This window comes from Buteo buteo, chromosome 4, assembly GCF_964188355.1.
Source record: "Buteo buteo chromosome 4, bButBut1.hap1.1, whole genome shotgun sequence".
NCBI classification, from domain to species: Eukaryota; Metazoa; Chordata; class Aves; order Accipitriformes; family Accipitridae; genus Buteo; species Buteo buteo.
This window is the reverse complement of record NC_134174.1, coordinates 14,643,676-14,662,809: the sequence shown is the minus strand read 5'-3', so window position 1 is coordinate 14,662,809 and position 19,134 is coordinate 14,643,676. Positions and strand designations below refer to the sequence as shown.

General features: G+C 43.6%; 1 protein-coding gene across 1 annotated transcript in view; it reads right to left on the bottom strand.

Moving 5' to 3' along the window:
• Nucleotides 1–3,123: 3,123 nt before the first annotated feature.
• LHFPL3 (LHFPL tetraspan subfamily member 3) overlaps nucleotides 3,124–19,134 on the bottom strand; it is a 255,405-nt gene continuing 239,394 nt past the window's right edge. The window contains exon 3 of the mRNA XM_075024808.1: nucleotides 3,124–5,892. Coding sequence (XP_074880909.1) covers nucleotides 5,864–5,892 — 29 coding nt within the window. The 3' untranslated portion in view covers nucleotides 3,124–5,863. The remainder of the gene's footprint in view (nucleotides 5,893–19,134) is intronic.

Sequence of the window (19,134 nt, the reverse complement as noted above, 5' to 3'; positions counted from 1 at the left end):
GCCATGTATACCATCACTGAAAGCCTGAAGTGAAGTCACATGCTAAGAGGGAAGACAATGTCATCATCACCCACTTGTTCCTTGAGAGGGTAAATAGAGGGTTAATGTCTGCCCTTTCTGGGAAATGCAGAAACCTGTCCCTGGGAAATGCTGGGCTGCACAGCTCTGGCAAATGCTTAAAAAATGTCAGGCAAAGTTTTCACCCACATTTACAGAGATGAAGCTCGTTCTCTTCAGTCTTCAGAAATCCAAATAAAAACGTAGAAGTTCTCAAACTTGATAGCTGTCCAGTGTGAGTTAATACACTGACGGTTTCGCCTCTTGATTTTTGCTCTGCTTCTGGGAGGCACAGCAGGTTACGTGTGCACTGGTTTTGTTACCTTGATCTCTATGAATACAAACGCAAAGCTGGCTTTAAATAATTCCCAAGTAAGAACCCCCCGAAGAGGCCGCCCATTAGATGGCAGCACAAATATGCTCAATATCCATTATTGCCAGCTGCTGCTCTAGGAAAGCCCCTCCATTGCTGCCGGCACCCCCAAGGTATCTTGTTTCTGAAGAATTTTCACATTACTTAATGCAAAATTAATTAAAATCTGTAAATGAGGATTTTCATATTATATTACAGCAGATAAAATAAAAAAAACCCCACAGTGGTAGCATGTATTAAGCTGGAAGCTCTTTCAGAATTTCTGGATGATTTTATTCCTTATCACTCCAACTAATTTCATTTTATTAATGGAAAAAAAAAAATTGAAGCAAATGAAGAGGAGAACTTTTTCAAACTTAAATGTCTCCCACCTAGCTCATTACTAATTTTGCATTGTGCTGGCATAAAGTCAGATAAAAGAGAATCAAGGTGCTAATTGCATACCCGTAATCCTGACATATGTGCTGACATCCCAGTGCTTCGCCCAGTATTTTGCAAGAAGGCCATGTTTGAGAAACATCAAAGGAATGAGGTGCCTGGTCTTTTGTATGGCAGAGCAAAACTCCTACCTTTCTGTACTAAGACCCAATGGGGAAATCCTGAGTCTGTGCAACTGGTAATGTAACTGACATTCTAGAGCATCTTCTGTGGTTAAACTGTGGAAATATTTTTTTAAAATATGTGGTAATCATATAAAAAATACATCAGTCTAGCATATAGGATTTTGACAATCTTTATTTCAGTTTTTTCCCTAAGAAATAGCAAGGTAATAGATTAATAATTATTATTAACAATTATTAATACATAAATCATTTTCCTTATTAATAATTCTTGCAGCTATATTAGGCTAATATAAAGCTAACTTGCACTTGACAAAATCAGGAGTAATAATCCGTATTGTTATGCTAATTTAAAACCAGTTTGTGGAGGTAAATTCAGCTCCAGCTCCTAGCTTTTTGGAGTATCTTTCCTTCCAGGCTGTTTTCCCAGGTGACTGAGCTGCTGTTCAGACTTGGAGGCCGGTCTCATATGAGTAGTCTCAGGAAGTGTTTTGCAGCAACTTTTGGAACCACTCCAAAAGGAGAGGAGCTTTTTAGTGTCTTGTAGGCAATTAGGGGCCACAACTCCTCTTGGGAGCTGATGAGCACAACGTGCCTCCTTATACTTTATTCCCCAGAAATTTGTCTCTTGCACAGGCAGTACTTCCCTCGTCACCTTGTGAAGTGGAAAAGCTGTGTGACTGCCCACAGTGGTGTTACGAGACTATCTGGAAGAAGGGTAGGATATATCAGTTTACTTTTTAAAATGCAAAAGGCATTTCAGAAGGCAGTATGAAGTAATGCTAAGCAAAAATTTAAGAGACAGATGGGTAATAGAAAGTTTCATGGCAGTATCTGATCACTGCAAGCCTTGGCTTTGTGTATTTGGCAGCACAGGACTAATGTTTGATATAGAGGGAAGAGCATGAATTTTTAAACTACATGTTCTACTTTTTGCAGAATTTTGGGTCTTCTGTGAAAGTCTCCTCAAAATATTAATCTGTGAGGATCACGGATCAAGGTGGAGTGGCTGCAGGTAAGGCTAATGCGTGCAGGTACTGCCAGCTACTCCAACAGCAGGCAAAGCCATTCCCTTCTGCGCAGAGCTCCTTGGAAAGGAGAAATGTGTAAGCCTCTAGACTTTAGCACATGGGAAAAAACCCTGTTGCTTTCTGGTACTACTTCAGAAAGTACTCAGCATATGGCTGGCTTTTCAATGTATGAACTAGTCAGGACAAATCCGTTTTGTTTTGTTTTGTTTTGTTTTGTTTTAATTTTTTTTATTTATTTTAAATTTTCTAATTCTTATTTCATTTCAAATCCTCAGAGAATCAGGTGAAACTACTAAAACTTTTAAATGTTTGAAGGACATCAGACTAGCAGAGTGAAAATGGACAGTAAGCTGCTGGTTCCAGCATTACATTTTCCTACCTAGAACAGGGGAAGCTGGATGGTGTGAGGGAAGCTGATCTGTTACTCCGATCGAAATACAGCAGACCCCAGGAGTTTGAGAATAATTAGACCCCAGTCACAATCGTTTCTAGATCATCTCCAAATGCAGATAGCACTGCATCAGGATCATGGAGGCAAATACAGCATCTATTTGACAAGAAAGTACTTACCTCTTGTTGGTGTAAGCTCTGGGATGATGTACATCTCTGACAGCCCCTGGCGGCTCCTGTGTAATTGCATGCAGTGACATTAAGGGGAATCAATTTCTAAGCTTTGCTGTGTCCTCCAAATCACTTCTTTGAGATTTCCAATCTATTTAGGAATAACTGAAATGCATTGCCTATAAAAATCAACAGGATTTCAGCATCCTGCAAACCTGGCAGTTGTCTATGTAACTATAATTAACTCCTAAATAATTTACACTCTCCTTTCTCTTACTATAAACTAAGTTTTATACCAAAGTAATCAGGAACTTTATATTGTTGCCCATATATATATATATAGTCAGGTGCCAGAGGGTGAAGATAACTTACCATCAAGGTTCTTATACTGTGAATTTGACCCATGCATACAAATAAATCCCTGCACTCATTAAGGGATCAGATTTTGCTTGGATTTTACATACCTTAGGGATCTGTGTAGGTACAGGTGTGTAGGAGGTGGCCAGGCTTGTGTTTAGGAGGACACTAATCCCAACAACAGCAGCTGTTACCACAGATGAGCTGGAGAAAAGCACTATCACACTTTATTTTAGTATGCTACAAAATTCATTGTTGAACTTTATTAGGTACTTTAATACCAAGCATACTTTAAAGTAACAAAAATTATTGTTGTTATTACTTTTTACAGAAAATCAGGTATTTCAACAGTTTTCTTTACAGTTTGTTGACTAAAAAAAAAATTACAATTGACAAGTTACAGTGGAGTGGGATGGGAAAGTGGTAACATTTAAAAAGATAAAACATACTATTCATACTGAGTCAACATTTAGTGATGTACATCCTGGTATGTCTCTCCTGACTATGTACAAATGGTACATATTCACTGAGCTGCCCTGGCAGGGTTGCGAGGTCTTGTGATGATACTTCCTTTGCAACGTTTATGTATATTTAGAAGGGGCTTTTACATTACACAGTCACCATGATGCAAAACTTAGTAGTCCGTAACAAAATAATGTAATACAGAGAAACCCTGTTTCGGTGATTTCTGTCGCAGCCAAAGTGCCATAACTGCAATAATGTGGGATAGAGGTAAACCTAAGGAGCAAACGAAGATGGTGATAGGATAGCACATCCAGATAGCAAACCCCTTCATGGCTTTTGAGGTGAGAATGTGGCTGTGAGCCAATAACAGCAATGAATGAGGACGGGCTTCACCGAGACACCATTTAACAGGGACTCCTGAATGCATCCGGCCCTTAAGGATGCGCATTTTCCAGCTGACACTGGCTGGACTAATCACAGATTTAAAAACCTGTCTGAAGTGGGACCTTAATGAGTTTATGTAGCATCATGTGTAAACTACTTGATTTTTACCTTCCATCCCCTTCAGGTCAGAAGCAGGTACTGGGAATACGTTTATGGTGGTTGATTGATTTGGATGGGGTTTCTGACCAGCGCTAATGCTGGTCCTGTAGAAATCAGGGAGTCTCCTACACACAGTTACAAGGGCAGATTTGGATTAAAACAACATGTTTTTTAAAAAAATGCTGCACAGATTCACATATAAATTTACTTGGCAGACATCCATGTCTGTGTTCAGTCTCTAACACAAGCAGCACCACACTGGTACCTTGGTAGTTAGATAGAAGTGTTACCCAATTCCCTGTATTTATTTATTGACAGTTTGCTTAAATATAATTTTTTGTTCAAAAGTAAAATAAATTTTCTGAGATTTATGCACTAAATTCTGGAATAACTTGTGTTGTGCATCCAGTAGTTAAAAACCAGTTTTAACTCATGTTTTACTCATGTCTTCAGTGTATTATGTTATTTGGGATCAGCATTAGCAATGAATTATTATTTTAGCCGCTTCCCCTGAAAGCCAAAGAATCATGCAACAGGCTTAGAAAAATTTGAAGAAATTAGCGTTGCAGTGTTGATTCTGGGCTGGATTCAGCTGCGACACGCAGGAGAGGGTGGAAGAAGTGTGGGGAGCAGTGTGCTCCTGCTCGGTCCTGAGCCGGGAGGAGACACGTGCCGTGCTGGGAGGTACCGGCGAGGAGCAGAGGAGATAGGGTCCCTGCTTCCCTCCATCGCTCTGTGCCTGGTGCTTTGTATCCAGGCCTTTTGCTATGAGGTCTTTCTTGATACCCTGTGCCCACCCCTGTTTTACTGCTCAGTGGCTTCTGGAAATGAGGGTGCCCTTTGGGGAGTGAGCCGCCGAGCCCCTGCGGAGGGAAGCACCAGCCCCATCAGTGCCCCGGGGCTCCGCGCACCCAGCCCTCACGTAGCTATTTGCAATGTGTATTTGCTTACTAGTCTCTTATGTATTGAGTTTAAGGCCAGGAGGGTTCGTTAGATCACCTCGCCTGATTGGCATTAGCATGGGCCAGAGAGTATCACTCAGCGGTTATGTGGCAGGACAAGGAAAAGAATAGAAATGCCCTTGCAGTGAGCAGCTGTATGTTACATTTAAGGGGTAAATTACATTCTCCTATTAAAAAAGAATGTGTTTTTATTTTGTCGCTTCAAATACAAACAATTCTATGTGTCTTGGGAAATTATAGTATTATGATATTCAGTCAGACGTACCTTATAGTATATATGCTTCATAGAACTAGAATATAGGTCAGAAATAATTTTTCAGTCTTAAGTTTGTTACAGACATAGATTAATTGGAACACATATGCAGTAAAAATTGAGAAGCTTTACAGTTTTAGTCAACTTATTATACAGTGAAGTAAATGAAGTGCAGCAATGTAGCAGTAAAAGTTATGCTTTTTCCACTAGGTGATGGAAACATTCAGAGAGTCTATTTATAAATGCTAATTTAAGAGAGATGTCCTATCAGCTTCTTGGCTACTGGGATAGGAATAGTCTGGACTTAACTGCCTCTCTACTGTGAAAGGTTTTAAAGCTTTTTGCTTTCCATCCGAATAAAAAAAATGACATTTACAAACCTCTTCAATGCATATATATTACATATGTTTATCTAGCAACAACTACACCCCTTTTAATTTATTCCCCAAATGTGACTTTTCATGCATGTCTTCTGGATGCTGTATTCAGCAACAGTTTCTAATGAGCTGGTGTGTAATCCATGATTGCATTTCTCTTCTGAAAATCACTTCCACGTCTGGCTGATCTATGTTTAGAAGGTAGCGCTTACCCATCAGGCATTTTTGCACTCGTCAGCGTTCTTCTCTGTCGTAGGCCCTTTCCCAAGCTTCTTCCCATTTTAATGTTGATGTACAAAAGCTGTTATTCGTTTTGTTTTGTGCTCATTCTAGTGAGGATTGGCTTAGTAGGACTGTGCAAAACAGAGAGAAGAGAGAAGCTGGTTTACTGCCAGCAAACATAAAGATGTTCACGCTGTGCTTGGCTCAAGGCAAGCCTCTGATCAATATTCTAATACACTTCATTATTTGCATTTCCATTTATCATGAAAAATGACAAGTTTAATCTTCAGATATGACAATGATTTGTAATCTGGAATTCTTAAAAATCAGTTTTCATCAGCTAATCGACACGGGAAGACAAAATAGTGAGATTGTTTCATCAGAAGTTCGAACAATATGAAAATAAAGATACAACGTGTATGGGGCAAGAATGACATTTTCTAGATGAATGACGTGAATTGAGTTAAAATCCTGACATTTCTGTTCTGTATCAATAATTTCTTTCACTCCCCTGAGCACACAATCCACATTCGTAAACAAGATAAAATAATACCTCATGTTAGATTTCGAAGGAGCAGACCCCAGTGAGGACAGAGGTGTATTCAACCCAAACTCTCTCTTAAAAACTAATTCTCACCCATCCAGTTTCCTATACTGTAAACACAGCTGTATTCGCAGGAGAGCGGACACCGGCTGCGGTGGCACGGCGAGCAGGGGGACGAAGGCTCCCCCCTCCTCGCTGGAGGTGACTGCCCCTGTGTCAGTGCTGGAGGAGGCAGTGTGTGGGAATGGGGGCTTAATGAGATAGTCTATTTACAAATACCCATGTACATGCAAATATAAAAACGTGACTGCTCCAGCGTTTGGCATTGAACAGAAGGCTCTTGTACCAAATGAGCTCCGCAAATTCACCGTTAGCTAAACGCTCCTGGAGCACTCAGACCAAACCGTGAAGTCATTTGGCAGGCAGCTTCCCCATTGCCTCCTGTGAAAGGGTCACTGGTCAGAGGTCCTACAAGCCCACAGCCTAGGGGAGAGGACAGCCACCTTCATTGCAACCCCACTCCCCTCATCATAACACAGGGGCCTCTGCAGGAGACTGCTGGAACGCAGAACTCAGGGATGGGGTGGGGTCGAAATCCCGATTTTTGTGAAAATAAAAGAAAAAGAATCAATTTCATTGTGAAATGACAGCGAACTAAGAGTTTCAGAACTAGAAACTCTTAAAAATGTTACTGTAAGAAGACTGAAATATTTCATTTCCCCCCCGCATTACATGGAGCAGCCACCTTCTCCCATTCCCACCAATTCCCCACACACCTTGACTCTCATGATGACCTTGGCCTGCTGCTAGTTCACCCACAGATGCCAGGGAGAGTGATGTCCCAGAGCAGGATGCCCAGACCTGAGAGCTCAGCATGGTGGTACCAACCACTGGGGAGCCCGGTGGTGGCTGACCCTTCTGCTGCCGACCCTGGGTGCCTGCTTCCCCCACCAACTTCCAACAAATGGACACATTTCAAGCAAAGGTTGTTTTGGAAGAAAATTTCTGACTTGTTAGAGCCCACGTGTGTTCAGCATGTATCTGTAGTCCAGATATAGATATATTTTACAAAGAAGACACTTTTAATTGATGTTGCTGAGACTAGAAAGTAGCAAATAAGCTATGCAAGAAGCATAAGGTGAGCTAAGGAGGGCCCTGCAGAAGACAAATGGATCAGTTTTGCTTTTGTCAGAAAATGAATACAAAATATAGTGTTCACTGTGGTAAAAATGTTTTTTTATGATGCAAGTATGCAATGGGGATGGTAGTTTCCAATTGTAAAAGAAAACTCGCCATTGATAGCTCCATGAGCTTCTTTTCTCCTTTTAAAACATGTAGCAAAAATGAAGGATAAAGAATGGATGAGAAATGCACGTACCTGTGATAAATAAAATCTATTAAAAATGGTCTGAGTTGGGAATTTTGGTGTATTTTATTAATATGGGTACTAATTGTAATTAATATGGCAATTATTAATATAGGTAAGTAGCACTACTAAATAAAAGAAAAGAAAGAAAAAATGCTTAAGCCACCAATCTGTTTATTTGCTAAGTGAGATATGGGGTTTTGTGAGCCTCTTAAACAATCTGTAGTTTGTGAAATTGAAATCCAGGGAAAGCCGAAGTTGCATGGTGAGGAGCACATGCCCTGATACTCATAGGAACAATCTAAACTTAATAGAACTGAATAAGCCATTTCTTTCAATTATTTTTAATCATAATTTCATGTACCTGTGTTCAGATCCTTAACTAAGCTTATTGGATTTCCAGCAGTACTCAGTGTTTCAGCCGTAACATACTAAAACCTTTATTAGTTCTTTTGACAAATTTTGCACACAGGTGTTATACACATGGAAATGAAATTTAATAAATGCCAGAGGTGCCTCGTTGATCAGGCAGAAATAAGTCATTCACATCCAACAGCCGTCAGTCCACTTTGTATCACATCATAGGCTTTTGATGCCTTGAAGTTTCTTTTCTTAGAGCTACTTACAACCCTTTTCTAGTGCTGTTGCCTAGAAATCAGTTAATGAAAGCAGTCTCCGTGAAAGCTGTATTACCCAAACCACATAGGTGCTCTGCTGTGAAATTCTCTATTTAAAGTACTGAAAGGCTGCCTGTTAGGCTGACATCCTGACAACACGGTTATAATTCATATTTGACCCATTCAGTTAGGGGAGTCACTTCTGTTGGCCGCAGAGCTGGGGTACAGTCAACCTGGAGGGATTTACAGCATTTTAGGTTTTTGTACATTTTCAGAGAGAGGCCACTGATATTTCTTTGTTTTGAAGATGAATCATGGGGAGATTTCCAAGTTGCTCCCTGCCAAGGTATAAAGCACGTACTGAATATCAGATAGTCCCTTACATGCTGTTACTGGAAAGGCAGTCAGATGGGTAGTAAATATATAGAGAAAGGCAGACCTTCTAGGTAAGAATATATATTATCTCCAGCGATCTTAACACTTTACACCATTAATTGTCACCAGACATATTTATACTATTTTCTTTGCCATTTATTTGACCGGCATCTAGAAAATAACACCCTTCCAAGACTTAATCTTTTTTTGCTGTCTCCAAACACACAGAATTACTGAGCTAAAGAGCAACTGGCATTCATGGTCACACCAAAATTGGTGCTACTTCAAAACCACATCAGCTGGCAGAAGTCCATGGGCTAATGAAGCACCAGAGATTTCTTCCCAGCTCCTCCACAGTATTCCTCTAGCCTAGAGAGCGGCATTATCTCTCTTGAATGCTGGTGCTGTGTTTGGTGTATGGGAGGAGATGGAGGAGAGAAACATTGCTGCTGAAGATCTGCAGTTGAGAACAGACATGCTGAGGCACCTTGGATAACACCACTGCCCAGGCAGTAGGCCAAAAAAATTTGGACAAGTTCAGTTTTAATGAGGTGCTTGGAGTTCTTGCCTTTCTGCTTATGATCTGGGTCGGCTCCCTGTAACCACAGGTAGATGGTTTTGTTGTTTACGTCAGGGCTGGTGCAATGCTAAGTGTGTTAAAACTCCACTTGCAGCTACTGCACCCCAAAATTCAAATAGCAGCATGCATTCAGGGCCTGGGCAATATCCAGATGTGTGTAAGTAAAAGGCATGAAAGGCAGGTAGATACCGAGATGCACGGGACAGCCAATGTCCCATCTTCTCTTATTTCTTTGAAGACACTCCCTTTAAAACAGGAAACAAAACCTATTTGAGAGGCCTGAGAGAATGATTTTGTTTTTCATGTGATGAGAGAGGAATAATGTGTACTCCCACTTGCCTTTAAGTGTGTATTCCCATTTGCCTGTCCACTGTGGGTACCTTTTCCCTCTTGATGCACTGAACATCCTTTGCCCTGGCCTCATTGGGGGGTGCTTATGCATTGCCTGGGGAGCCACCCAGGGCAAATGCTGTGCTCTCAATAAACAGCAAGGCACCAACTCGGGTCCTCTCCGAACTCCTAAGAGTCCTGGTGATCCAAGCTGAAGCTCTAGCATGTGTTTTGGAGATGCTGTCCACAGATCATCTTGGAAATAGCCTTGTGGCCAGGAGGTGAATGAGTTGTGCTCTCTGGTGCCTGTCCCTGCACTGCGGTTCAGAGACAGTAAGGAGGGAACAAGGCTGCCCTATGGAGATGGAAGGAAGAATGGACAGAAATTCCCCAACGGTTTTGCTAGCAGCTTTCTTTCAGTGTTTCACTGTTCAGCATCTTCTGAACAAAACGTGATAAATAACCTGTCCACACCAGAGCTGCCTAAGTGTGTTTCCTTCTCCTCCTGGCAAACCAGCAGATGGGATCTGGCAGCTGCCTGCTCTGCCATCGCTCACAGCTACCGAAGACTGCCTGAGAGGGCAGGGCTTAAAGAGAGTACACAGCAAACCTTGAGGAGTTACTAAAACTTTTACAAAACTTTGGGATTGAAATTGTGTGATGGTTTTGTCCGTATGGCATTAGAGGAGAAGCTTATCTCAGCAGAAGGGTGTGTGAGCTGGCTCTTTTGCTGCAGCACTTCCTTGCAATAAAATAGAATTGAATCACATAAAAAATGACAAGGTTTTTACCGATTCCATATGCAGGCCCTGTGAAACCAGAGCTGAGTGGAATGGTAGGACTTACTCAATCTGCTGGGTGGTATTTTGTGCACCCTGTTAGTAGCAGCAGCTGAACTCCTGGGCACGGGTTGTAGGAAGTGTTTCCAGGGCTGTAGGAAATGTTTCCAGGGCTATAGGAAATGGTTTCAGGAGCATTCAAGAATTTTCTAAATGTCTGTCAAAAGGTGGCCCAGGCTATTTTGCAGGCAGAAGGCTCAGTTCATGGCTGCACAAGGGCATTTCTAGCATCTGAGAGGATGGTTTCAGGGTGACAGGGATGATGATGATCAGAGTTAACCACTGAACAGACAGAATGCCATTTTATTAGACATCCTTTTCCAAGAAGCAACAGAAAAAAGGCTGAAGGATCTAGTCAGATCAATTTTGCCAGGTTGCCAGTATCTGTGTACGACATACAGCTGGACAGCCCTTCGCTATCTACAACTCATATACTGTCATTCACAAGAAAATACCCAATGCGTTGGCAGACCTCAAGCTACACTCCTTGCATGATTTAATGCTCCCAGTGACAGCCCTGCTGGCCAGATCCTGCCCTTTCCTGCCAGACTCTGGCCAATTCTTCTAGCTTTAAAATCCAATTCATTCTCACATTGCTTTCCCCCCTTTTTCTGTTGCTATATGTGGAGACTGACACATGGCAGGAGGCAATGGCTGTCAGTTCAGAGGCTGTTTGGTTGTAGGCAGTGTGCTTTGAGGGGGAGAAAAGTGACACAACAGGGAAACATTATTTTCTGGGTAGTTTTCTTTTATTTCTCCAGACAGAATGTTTTTTGAAGCTGTTATCACAGCAAGCAAAAGTCTCCAGAGAAAATTGTGGTTGTCAAGACAAATTAATTTAAAAAAAAGGAAAGGATTGAGCAATTAAGTCTGACCACCTTGTGCCGAGGTATGAAAGGAGAGATGTATTTGGAAATTAAGGCTGGAGCCCAGGGTGTGTCAGGACAGTCTACCCATTTGTGGTCTTGACTTCTTGAGAAAGGTGAGGAGATTTTTTTGGAGGAGAGAAAAGATGGAGTTTGGGCTTGGAGATGCATCTCACATAATGTCAGCTCTCTCAGAGTCAGGCACCGGGTGTGTGGCTCTGGGCAGTCCTTGGAGAGGGACAGGGCCCTCCTGGGGTGACTCATTTAATTTTGGGATGGCTTCCAGGGTGGATGAGTGCCATTGGCTCCTGTGGGTCCATAGATCTGGATGAGACCTGAGGCCTAAGTCTGAGATGGATGAAGTGAGGTGTGTGAATCCTGGAGTTAAAATTATACTGCACAGAGTGATTAACAGCATGCATGGAGACACAAAGAGAGAAGCTACTGCCCACGCATAGAAGATAATCTTCAGCCTGAAATATCAAATTATTAGGCAGCCTTGGATTAGTTGTTTGTAACAGGTTGTCAAAGATCTCGCCTGAGCACAGCTTGAGGACGGGTATTTTTAGTCCTGTTGGGGCGTGCAGTTGTGTACCAGGACTGCCTTCACGGGGGAGCAAATGGCTTTGCAGAAGGTGGGTCTAAGATTTCACCCCCAGCCCAGGAGGGCTCAGTAAGAGAAGCTCAACAGCTTAAGGGCTGCCTGGCCTGTGTGTAGGGGATGCAGGGAGCAGGCCAGCCTGGTGGGAAGGCATGAGCCAAGCTGTGTATGGCAGTCAGCTTTGCTGCTCTTCTCAGCAAGACCATGCGTGGGGGAGCAGGTGAATTTTGACTGCAAATCCTAAGAACCGGGGTTAGAGCAGCTTAAAGAAGGCACCTCATCAGAGCCTGACAATTTTCTTATTTCCGAAAGATCCTTCTTTAACTAGACCCAAATATAACACAGTGGCAGTGACAGGCTCCGAAACTCTGAATATGGGCAGGCTTCAAGCTTCCCTGCCGCCCTTCCTAATCCCTGGCTCGGGTGGCTTTCCTCTGGCTTGAATGTGGCTCCAAGAATGCAACATATGCATATGTGTCAGTGAGAAAGGCAGGAGGAGAGTGACAGGCAGAGGGAAGAGAGACCTATCCAAGGATGGAGCAAGTAGTAGCTGTCATCCCTGTCATCTGCCAGCGCCAGTCTGGGCTGATGGAAACAGGGCTCCCTTGGGTGATGGCTCTGCTACCCATGCCTCGCTACCAACAGTTTTCAGGTCCCTCAGCTGGACAGCTTGGTGCTGCACCCCCGCACCTCCCGAGCAGGCACAACCACCCCTCTGCGACCATCACCCACAGCGCAGTGTGCCCTGAACAAGGAAGGAGGTTGTGTGCCTGCTCGAGGTGGCTTCTGAAACACTGAGATGTAGTGATCAGATTCTGCTGAACAGTGGGCAGTGTTTTCCTCCGTTTCAATATTTGCTCTGTGCCTGTCAAGAAAAGGAAGATTTTTATCATAATGAACAAACACAGCAAAAAGCCTCCTATTCTTTCTCCTAAAGAGTTTTCTTTTACTGTGGAGCATCACAGAGACGCTCCTTCCTCTGGTGGTCCCTTTCCAGAAGGCTCATCAATTTGTCTTTTGTACTTGGTGATGTTTCTGGCAAGTTTGGGATGGCAGTCACGTCTCAAAACGTGCCTTTGCTGGCATGGGAGACCTAGTATGTTGTTGGAAGGACTGGAGAGAGGCTGAAATGCCTTCATCAATAACGTCTTTCACATGAAGTAGCTTCCTGCTCTGCAGAGTTGTAGGCTTGAGTCAAGCAAAATCAGTTACTTGTTCATCTATTTTTATTTCCTCTGTGTGGTTTGCTGCAGTCTTTCTTTACCCAGATGGTCAAATAAATTGCTGTCACTAAACAGGAGTCCCTGAACAGCGGTTCCTAAACTCTTCCTGTTCTTTAACTGTTCAATGAGAAAATATTTTACTTTCTTTATATTCTGCACATTTGCTGGAGCTGTTTTTTCAGTTTCTCCCCTGGAACCCAAAGGATCCATAGGTATTTTTGTTTGTTTCATCAGCCTTCAACCACATGATCAGACTGCTCAGAAAGCTCTGCATCGTCTTTATTTAAAAACTGTTACGAAATTTGATCTGTACTTGTTCACTGAGAATCCCTCTGAGAATCCAGCCATGTCAGTGGAGGTACCTTGATAAGGTCCTGGGCAGATTGGCCAGAAAATGTTTGCAGTGTCATTGTATACTCTTATATTTTTTGCATTTTGTTAATAACAATTTATATCTAGCTTGATTAGCTTTGTATCTTCCAGGAGTTTTCTTGTGCTGGGCAATGTTAGAAGTTGACGCTGGCACATCTTCAGCCTGGGAAAACAAATCTTGCTGACATTGATACAAAGCTCTACTTGTCCAGGCTTGGCCATCAGGGAGGGCAGAAGGCAGTGCCCAGGGCCAGCGTGGGCTGTGGGGGCTGTGAGCAAGCCCGAGCTTGGGAAGATCCAGTCACCGATTTAAGTGTGGTGCTCAGGCTTTACGTTGGTTTGAGCCTGCATTTCTGTGCAGCAGAGAAAGAGTAGGAGTTTGGTCCTGGGAGAAAGCCAAGATATTGAAGCAGATTCTTGAAGGTGCCAGCCAGGATCTCTGCATAAGGAAACTGCTACGATGGGGCTTATTTTAGTGGTGTGACAGAAACGGAGCTCTGCTCTTTTTTCAACAGACTGGATTTCTCCAAATGATTTCCCAATTTATATAATGAGTTTTTCCTCCTAACAGAAAGGAGGAGGGCCGTGACAGTTCTCTGGCCATTCTGGCATGTTAAAATGACATTTCTGTGAATTAAATTTCCTGAAATAATTTGCTGATTTTTAATTATAACACAATAACTAAAACATCTACAAGAAGTTCAGTTTAAATGGCTCAGGAAACATAGTAAAAAATGTCAATGCTGGTGAACCCTAAATGCTGCAGAATAATAAAAACTTTTAAACTTTCTTTTCTTTATGTGAAATGAATTTCCCTGTTCTTTGACCAGTGCCAAAGCTGTGTGACCTGGGAGCACGGCACCAATCCTACCTGCTTCCCTGCTGTGCAAAGGCACATCCAGGGGTTTCCAAAAGTTTTCCAAACTTTCTTTCTGTAGGGACTTGTGCTGGTGGGAAGAGGAAAATTTGATGAGTGGGTTGAGCTGGGGCTGGGAGCGGGGTTCTGGTTGCTGGGGCTCGCCATGGAGGGGAAGGGTCCCGCAGCCAGAGGGCTTCATCCAGAGCACATCTGGGGCAGGGGCTTTCCAAGGCAAGGCTTTGGGTCCTTCACCCTCCTGAGCACAAATGCCTCTCGGAGTGGTTGGCTGCTGTAACGTTGGGTCTCAGTCAAAACCTGCTAATGAGCTGTGAACATGGATCCCATTTCTGCCTCTGAGAAAGATACCGGTGCCAAGTTACATGTTTACGTGAAACAGAAATATAATGATCTGGAGAAGCTTTAGTCTGAGGCTTCAAAACTGCAGCTTAATGGTTAGCTTACCTGAGCACAGGAATATTAATTATCTGGCTATATACTCTCTAGGCAAATAGGAATATTTGGGGTCGTGCCTAAGGCCCATATTGCCAAAGCTATGAGGTTACCTGTCAAACTACTGAAAAAAATCTCTATGGGGTTAGGTGATATTCAGCTAGAACAGAGGCTGGATTTGGGAGATGGCAAAGCCAGGGTCTAAGGAGAGGGTGAGCTTTTTGGTGACTACCATCTGTCATGGAAACCTGTCTGATGTGCAGCAAGGAGTGTGTTGGATGCTCATGGTCCTGAAGGCATCGTTTCAGTCATCTTCCCTTTCCAGCTGTCCTGCAGGATTGCTGCAAAATCGATTTATGCAGGTTTTGGACAATACATAAGGATTTATTATTGCTATTAATTTATATTATTCCCTTAAACATTTTTCTGAGTTGCTGTAGGAGTGTTAAGTGCACTCTCGCAAAAGACAAAGAGGAGATTCCTTCCCTGAAGAGCTTTCAGCACAGAAGGCAGGCTGTGATTAGCAGTGCAGAGAAAAAAAACCCTTCACAGAGAAGGAAGGGGAGGGCTGCGTTAGGAAATCGCCAGCTGAAAAGCGTGCAGGAAGGCAGGCTGGTCTGCAGCAGCCCTGAACGACAGGTGTGGTGCAGTGTCCTGGTTGTGCTCCTTCTCCTCTGGGTCAGAACAGGAAGGTGACAACCTGGTGTATCCAGCAAGCCCTGCAGTTTTGAGCATATGAGGCTTAGCAACTGCTGCGCATATGAAATGGCGACGGCAATGAAAAGAGCATCACTCCTAGCATTGCCTTCCTCCCGTCTGTGGGAGCCGATCACTGGAGGGAAGCTGTTGGCTCCCACCTCTTCCCACTTCCCGCAGGGCCTTGCGGGCACAGGTGTTCCCCGTACAGCACCCTCGGCACCCAGCACCCCTTCATCTCCCTACTGCCACCTCGCAGCCATTTTCTGCTCTTCCCACTGTCCCATTTCTGCACGCTGCTACGCTCCCCGCACACAGTCCCTCCTGGCGATGGCTCTGGTATGCAATGCTCTCACGACAGAGACTAAGTAAATAAGTCCTCAGGTAATCAGCCTGTAAGCATCTCAATACATCCAGGGCTTTCTAGCCCTGTCCTTGAGGCCAGTCTATATGAAGGCACGAATACAGAAGCCTTAACCGAATGAACTTCACTTGTAACCTCTGGTGTCTCTTCCAGGAGTGAGAAGACCATCAGTGGTCTGAAGGGCAGCTCTTTCTACAAGCTCACGCTCTCCAGCAGAGCCTTCTCTAACACCTGGATATGGCATCCATGTGGTGCTGTAAATAGCCCACCTCATTCCCTCCTCTGAAAGGATCACACCTCATACAGCGTAAGATCTGTTCCAGGGCTTAAGACCCTTGGTGGCTTCTTTCCCCCTTCCTCCCTACACCTGATTCACACACATGTGGACAATTTTCCATTAGTTTGGCTATTCCCACCAATGACTGTAAGGCGATTCTTGTGTAGGTGCCACTTTTCTATGTAAGAATGCCATTGTAACAGCAAGAGAAAGCAGAGCAGTCTCAAGAAGCAACCAGCCTGGTGGAAAACACTAACAAGGAGGGGGAAAATCCCCACCCCACTGTCTTAAACCAAAACCCAGTTTCAAGAGGATTCGTCAAAGCTCAGTCACCCCTTCCTCAGAGACAGCAATAGTTCAGAACAACCCATTAGATGAAGAAGACACTGATATAGATTTGCTTAGAAATGAAGCTCATCCGTAAAAAAAGGAAGAAACTTAGACAAAGGGAAAACAAGTCTGGTCTGCACAGTCACATCGACAGCAGCACTCCCTGAGGAGCTGTGCAATAACACCTTCCACTCCACCCACAGTCTTTAGTACAGGGGGTTAATGCACTATCCTGCTGCGCAGCTCTAGCAAAGCTCTAATAGAGGCTTTCAGGCTCCCACCCCCTAAACAAGTGATCTTTGCCCATCCTTCCCTCTCATTTCCCTCTGTCAGGGTCAGCAGTGGGAGCACAGGGCACACTGCGTGTACCCTCAGTGCCGGGGTGCTCAGGGACCGGTGCCGCTGCTGCTGGCCGTGCTGGGGCTACCCGGGCTCAGGGTTGTGCCGAGAGCCCTTCACCTCCGACAGACCCCAGCAGGGTCGATTTTTCAGTGCAGGTGCTGCCTGCGCTTGGTATCCGGCGCCAACTGAGACACCTGCTTGGTGCTTAAATAATAATGATGGATTTCTGCTCTGGAGTGATAGCTTGTGTTGTGTGGCTGGGTTAATGTATGTCAGCTGTCATCGTCCTTGTCAGCCACTGCTGTCAGTGAGCGGCAGATAAATAAATCTGTGATGATGCATATCCCAGAGAGAGCAGGGATTAAATATTTCATCGCTTCAGACACTGAAACATCTCCTCATTTGGAGTCCTTTTCTAGCGGTCACATCCTCTCAGATCACCCCAGTCCTGGGGAAGAGCAAAGGCTGCCTGGGTTTCTGCAACTGCAGGGACGTGGATTGCTGGTGGCAAAGTCCCTGCAGCCGGGCCAAGACAAGCTGCTGCTTCAGTCCCAGCAAATTTAAAAATAAGCAGAAACTCAAGGAAGAAGAAAAATCTCCTTTTTTTCTGATGTGCCTGACAAGGCAGTTGAGCCGCTGCTGTGCAGAGCAGGGATGGGTGGCCGAGCACCCGTCTTGGGCTGTCTCTGGGACACGCTGCTGAGCACCCGGTGCCACGGACCAAGCATCTGTGGCGGTGCGGTGGCTCGCTCGATCTCGGCATCACTACGAAAATCATCAGCCATGGTTGTAGTTAAGTAAATGTGTTTGTTTCATGGTATCCCCAAAGTGATGGGTCACCGAACCCTGCAGTTGAGCTTGGTGGTCATTCCTATGGCCCCTGCAGCACAGTGTGTCCCTCCTCTTTCTTCTCTGAGGTGTTTCTCAAAGTCTCAGGTTATCGACTGCTTGGAGACAGGAAAAAATGCCATCATTCAGATTTTTTCACTCTCCCCAGCTTTCCTGGTATTGCTGGTAGGAACTTTATATTGAAGGGATTTTCAGTGCAAAATGCCAGTTTGTTGAGACTGAAGTTCTCTCAGGTGCTTCTTATTTTTATCACATCAAAGGAGTTATTCTAGGGGGATGTGGAAAATGAAAGAAAATGCTCTGATAAACAAGGTCTTGGCTACTTTGGAAACTGGCTCTTTTAGACTAACTACCTACGGAACCAAATAAAAATGAAAACACCTCCTTTCTTGTTCCATACCAGAAGAGAGAGAGACCCATCCTGTCAACACTGCTCATGAAATGAAATCCTTGTTTTTCAGAAAGCCTTAATGAGCCACAAACTTTGCAAACCAGGGAGACGTACAAACAAGAGCTTCTGAAAAGTCTGATTTCGTTCTTACTTGCCTCATGTTTCCTGAGAGCTAGGGGTTTTTTTTTTGCAATTATGAGGAACAGAAGGGCTTTTTTTTTTTTTTTTTTGAAAGCCGAGATTCAAGTGCAACATGTGATTCAGAGTTGGAACTTGGAAAAAAAAAATAGCATGAGCAGTTGTGACATTTCTAAACCTGTAGGTAACTGCACAGGCATTTCATCTTCATCCTTTCCTCCTCTTTATATGATCTAATCTCCTTCCTTTGCTGTGCTTTTTATCTGCACAACAGATATACAGTATCTTCAATACAGGTACATTCCTATACAGGTCTGTTGTTCCACTGCCTCTGGTGTCCAAGGACTCAGTAGCTGGACCCCAGCAGAAGACAAGCGTTGAGGCTTTGCAGGTAGATCTTTCTGCTTCCCTGTTGTGTAAGGTGCCAAAATCAATATTCATCTGCACATTGCTAACTAGCAGTATTTCAGCTTTTTTTTCATGCAGTGAAAGTTTAGTTTGTGCTGTCTTCTTATATAAAAATAGCAAATTTTGTGAGATGCATTTCCGTCAGGCCTCATGGAACAGAATTTGTTCTGTAAGACGAGACCAATGTGTTTTAATTGCTTGTTGTAGACTATTACCTGTTAAATTTGTCTGAAAGTATGATACCAGCAAAAAACTTTTCTGTTTTGCTTCCTTCTACTTTAGAGCTGTCAGATAACTTCAACATCTAAAGATAAAACATGACACATGACTCAAATATGTGACAGGTCATAAAATATGTATTCTTTATGTTTCCTGCTAATGAAACATGCCACTGTGGGTAAATCTTCAATTGTGATTCCTGACTTCTGACTGTTATAACCCCAGTTTAAGTTGCAGTCTAGAATTATCAAGTAATGGGTTTGGTCCCAGAAAATGCTAAAGCCTGTAAATAAGGAATCAGTTTTACTTTTCTCAAACTAGGGCTTTTTATCTAGAC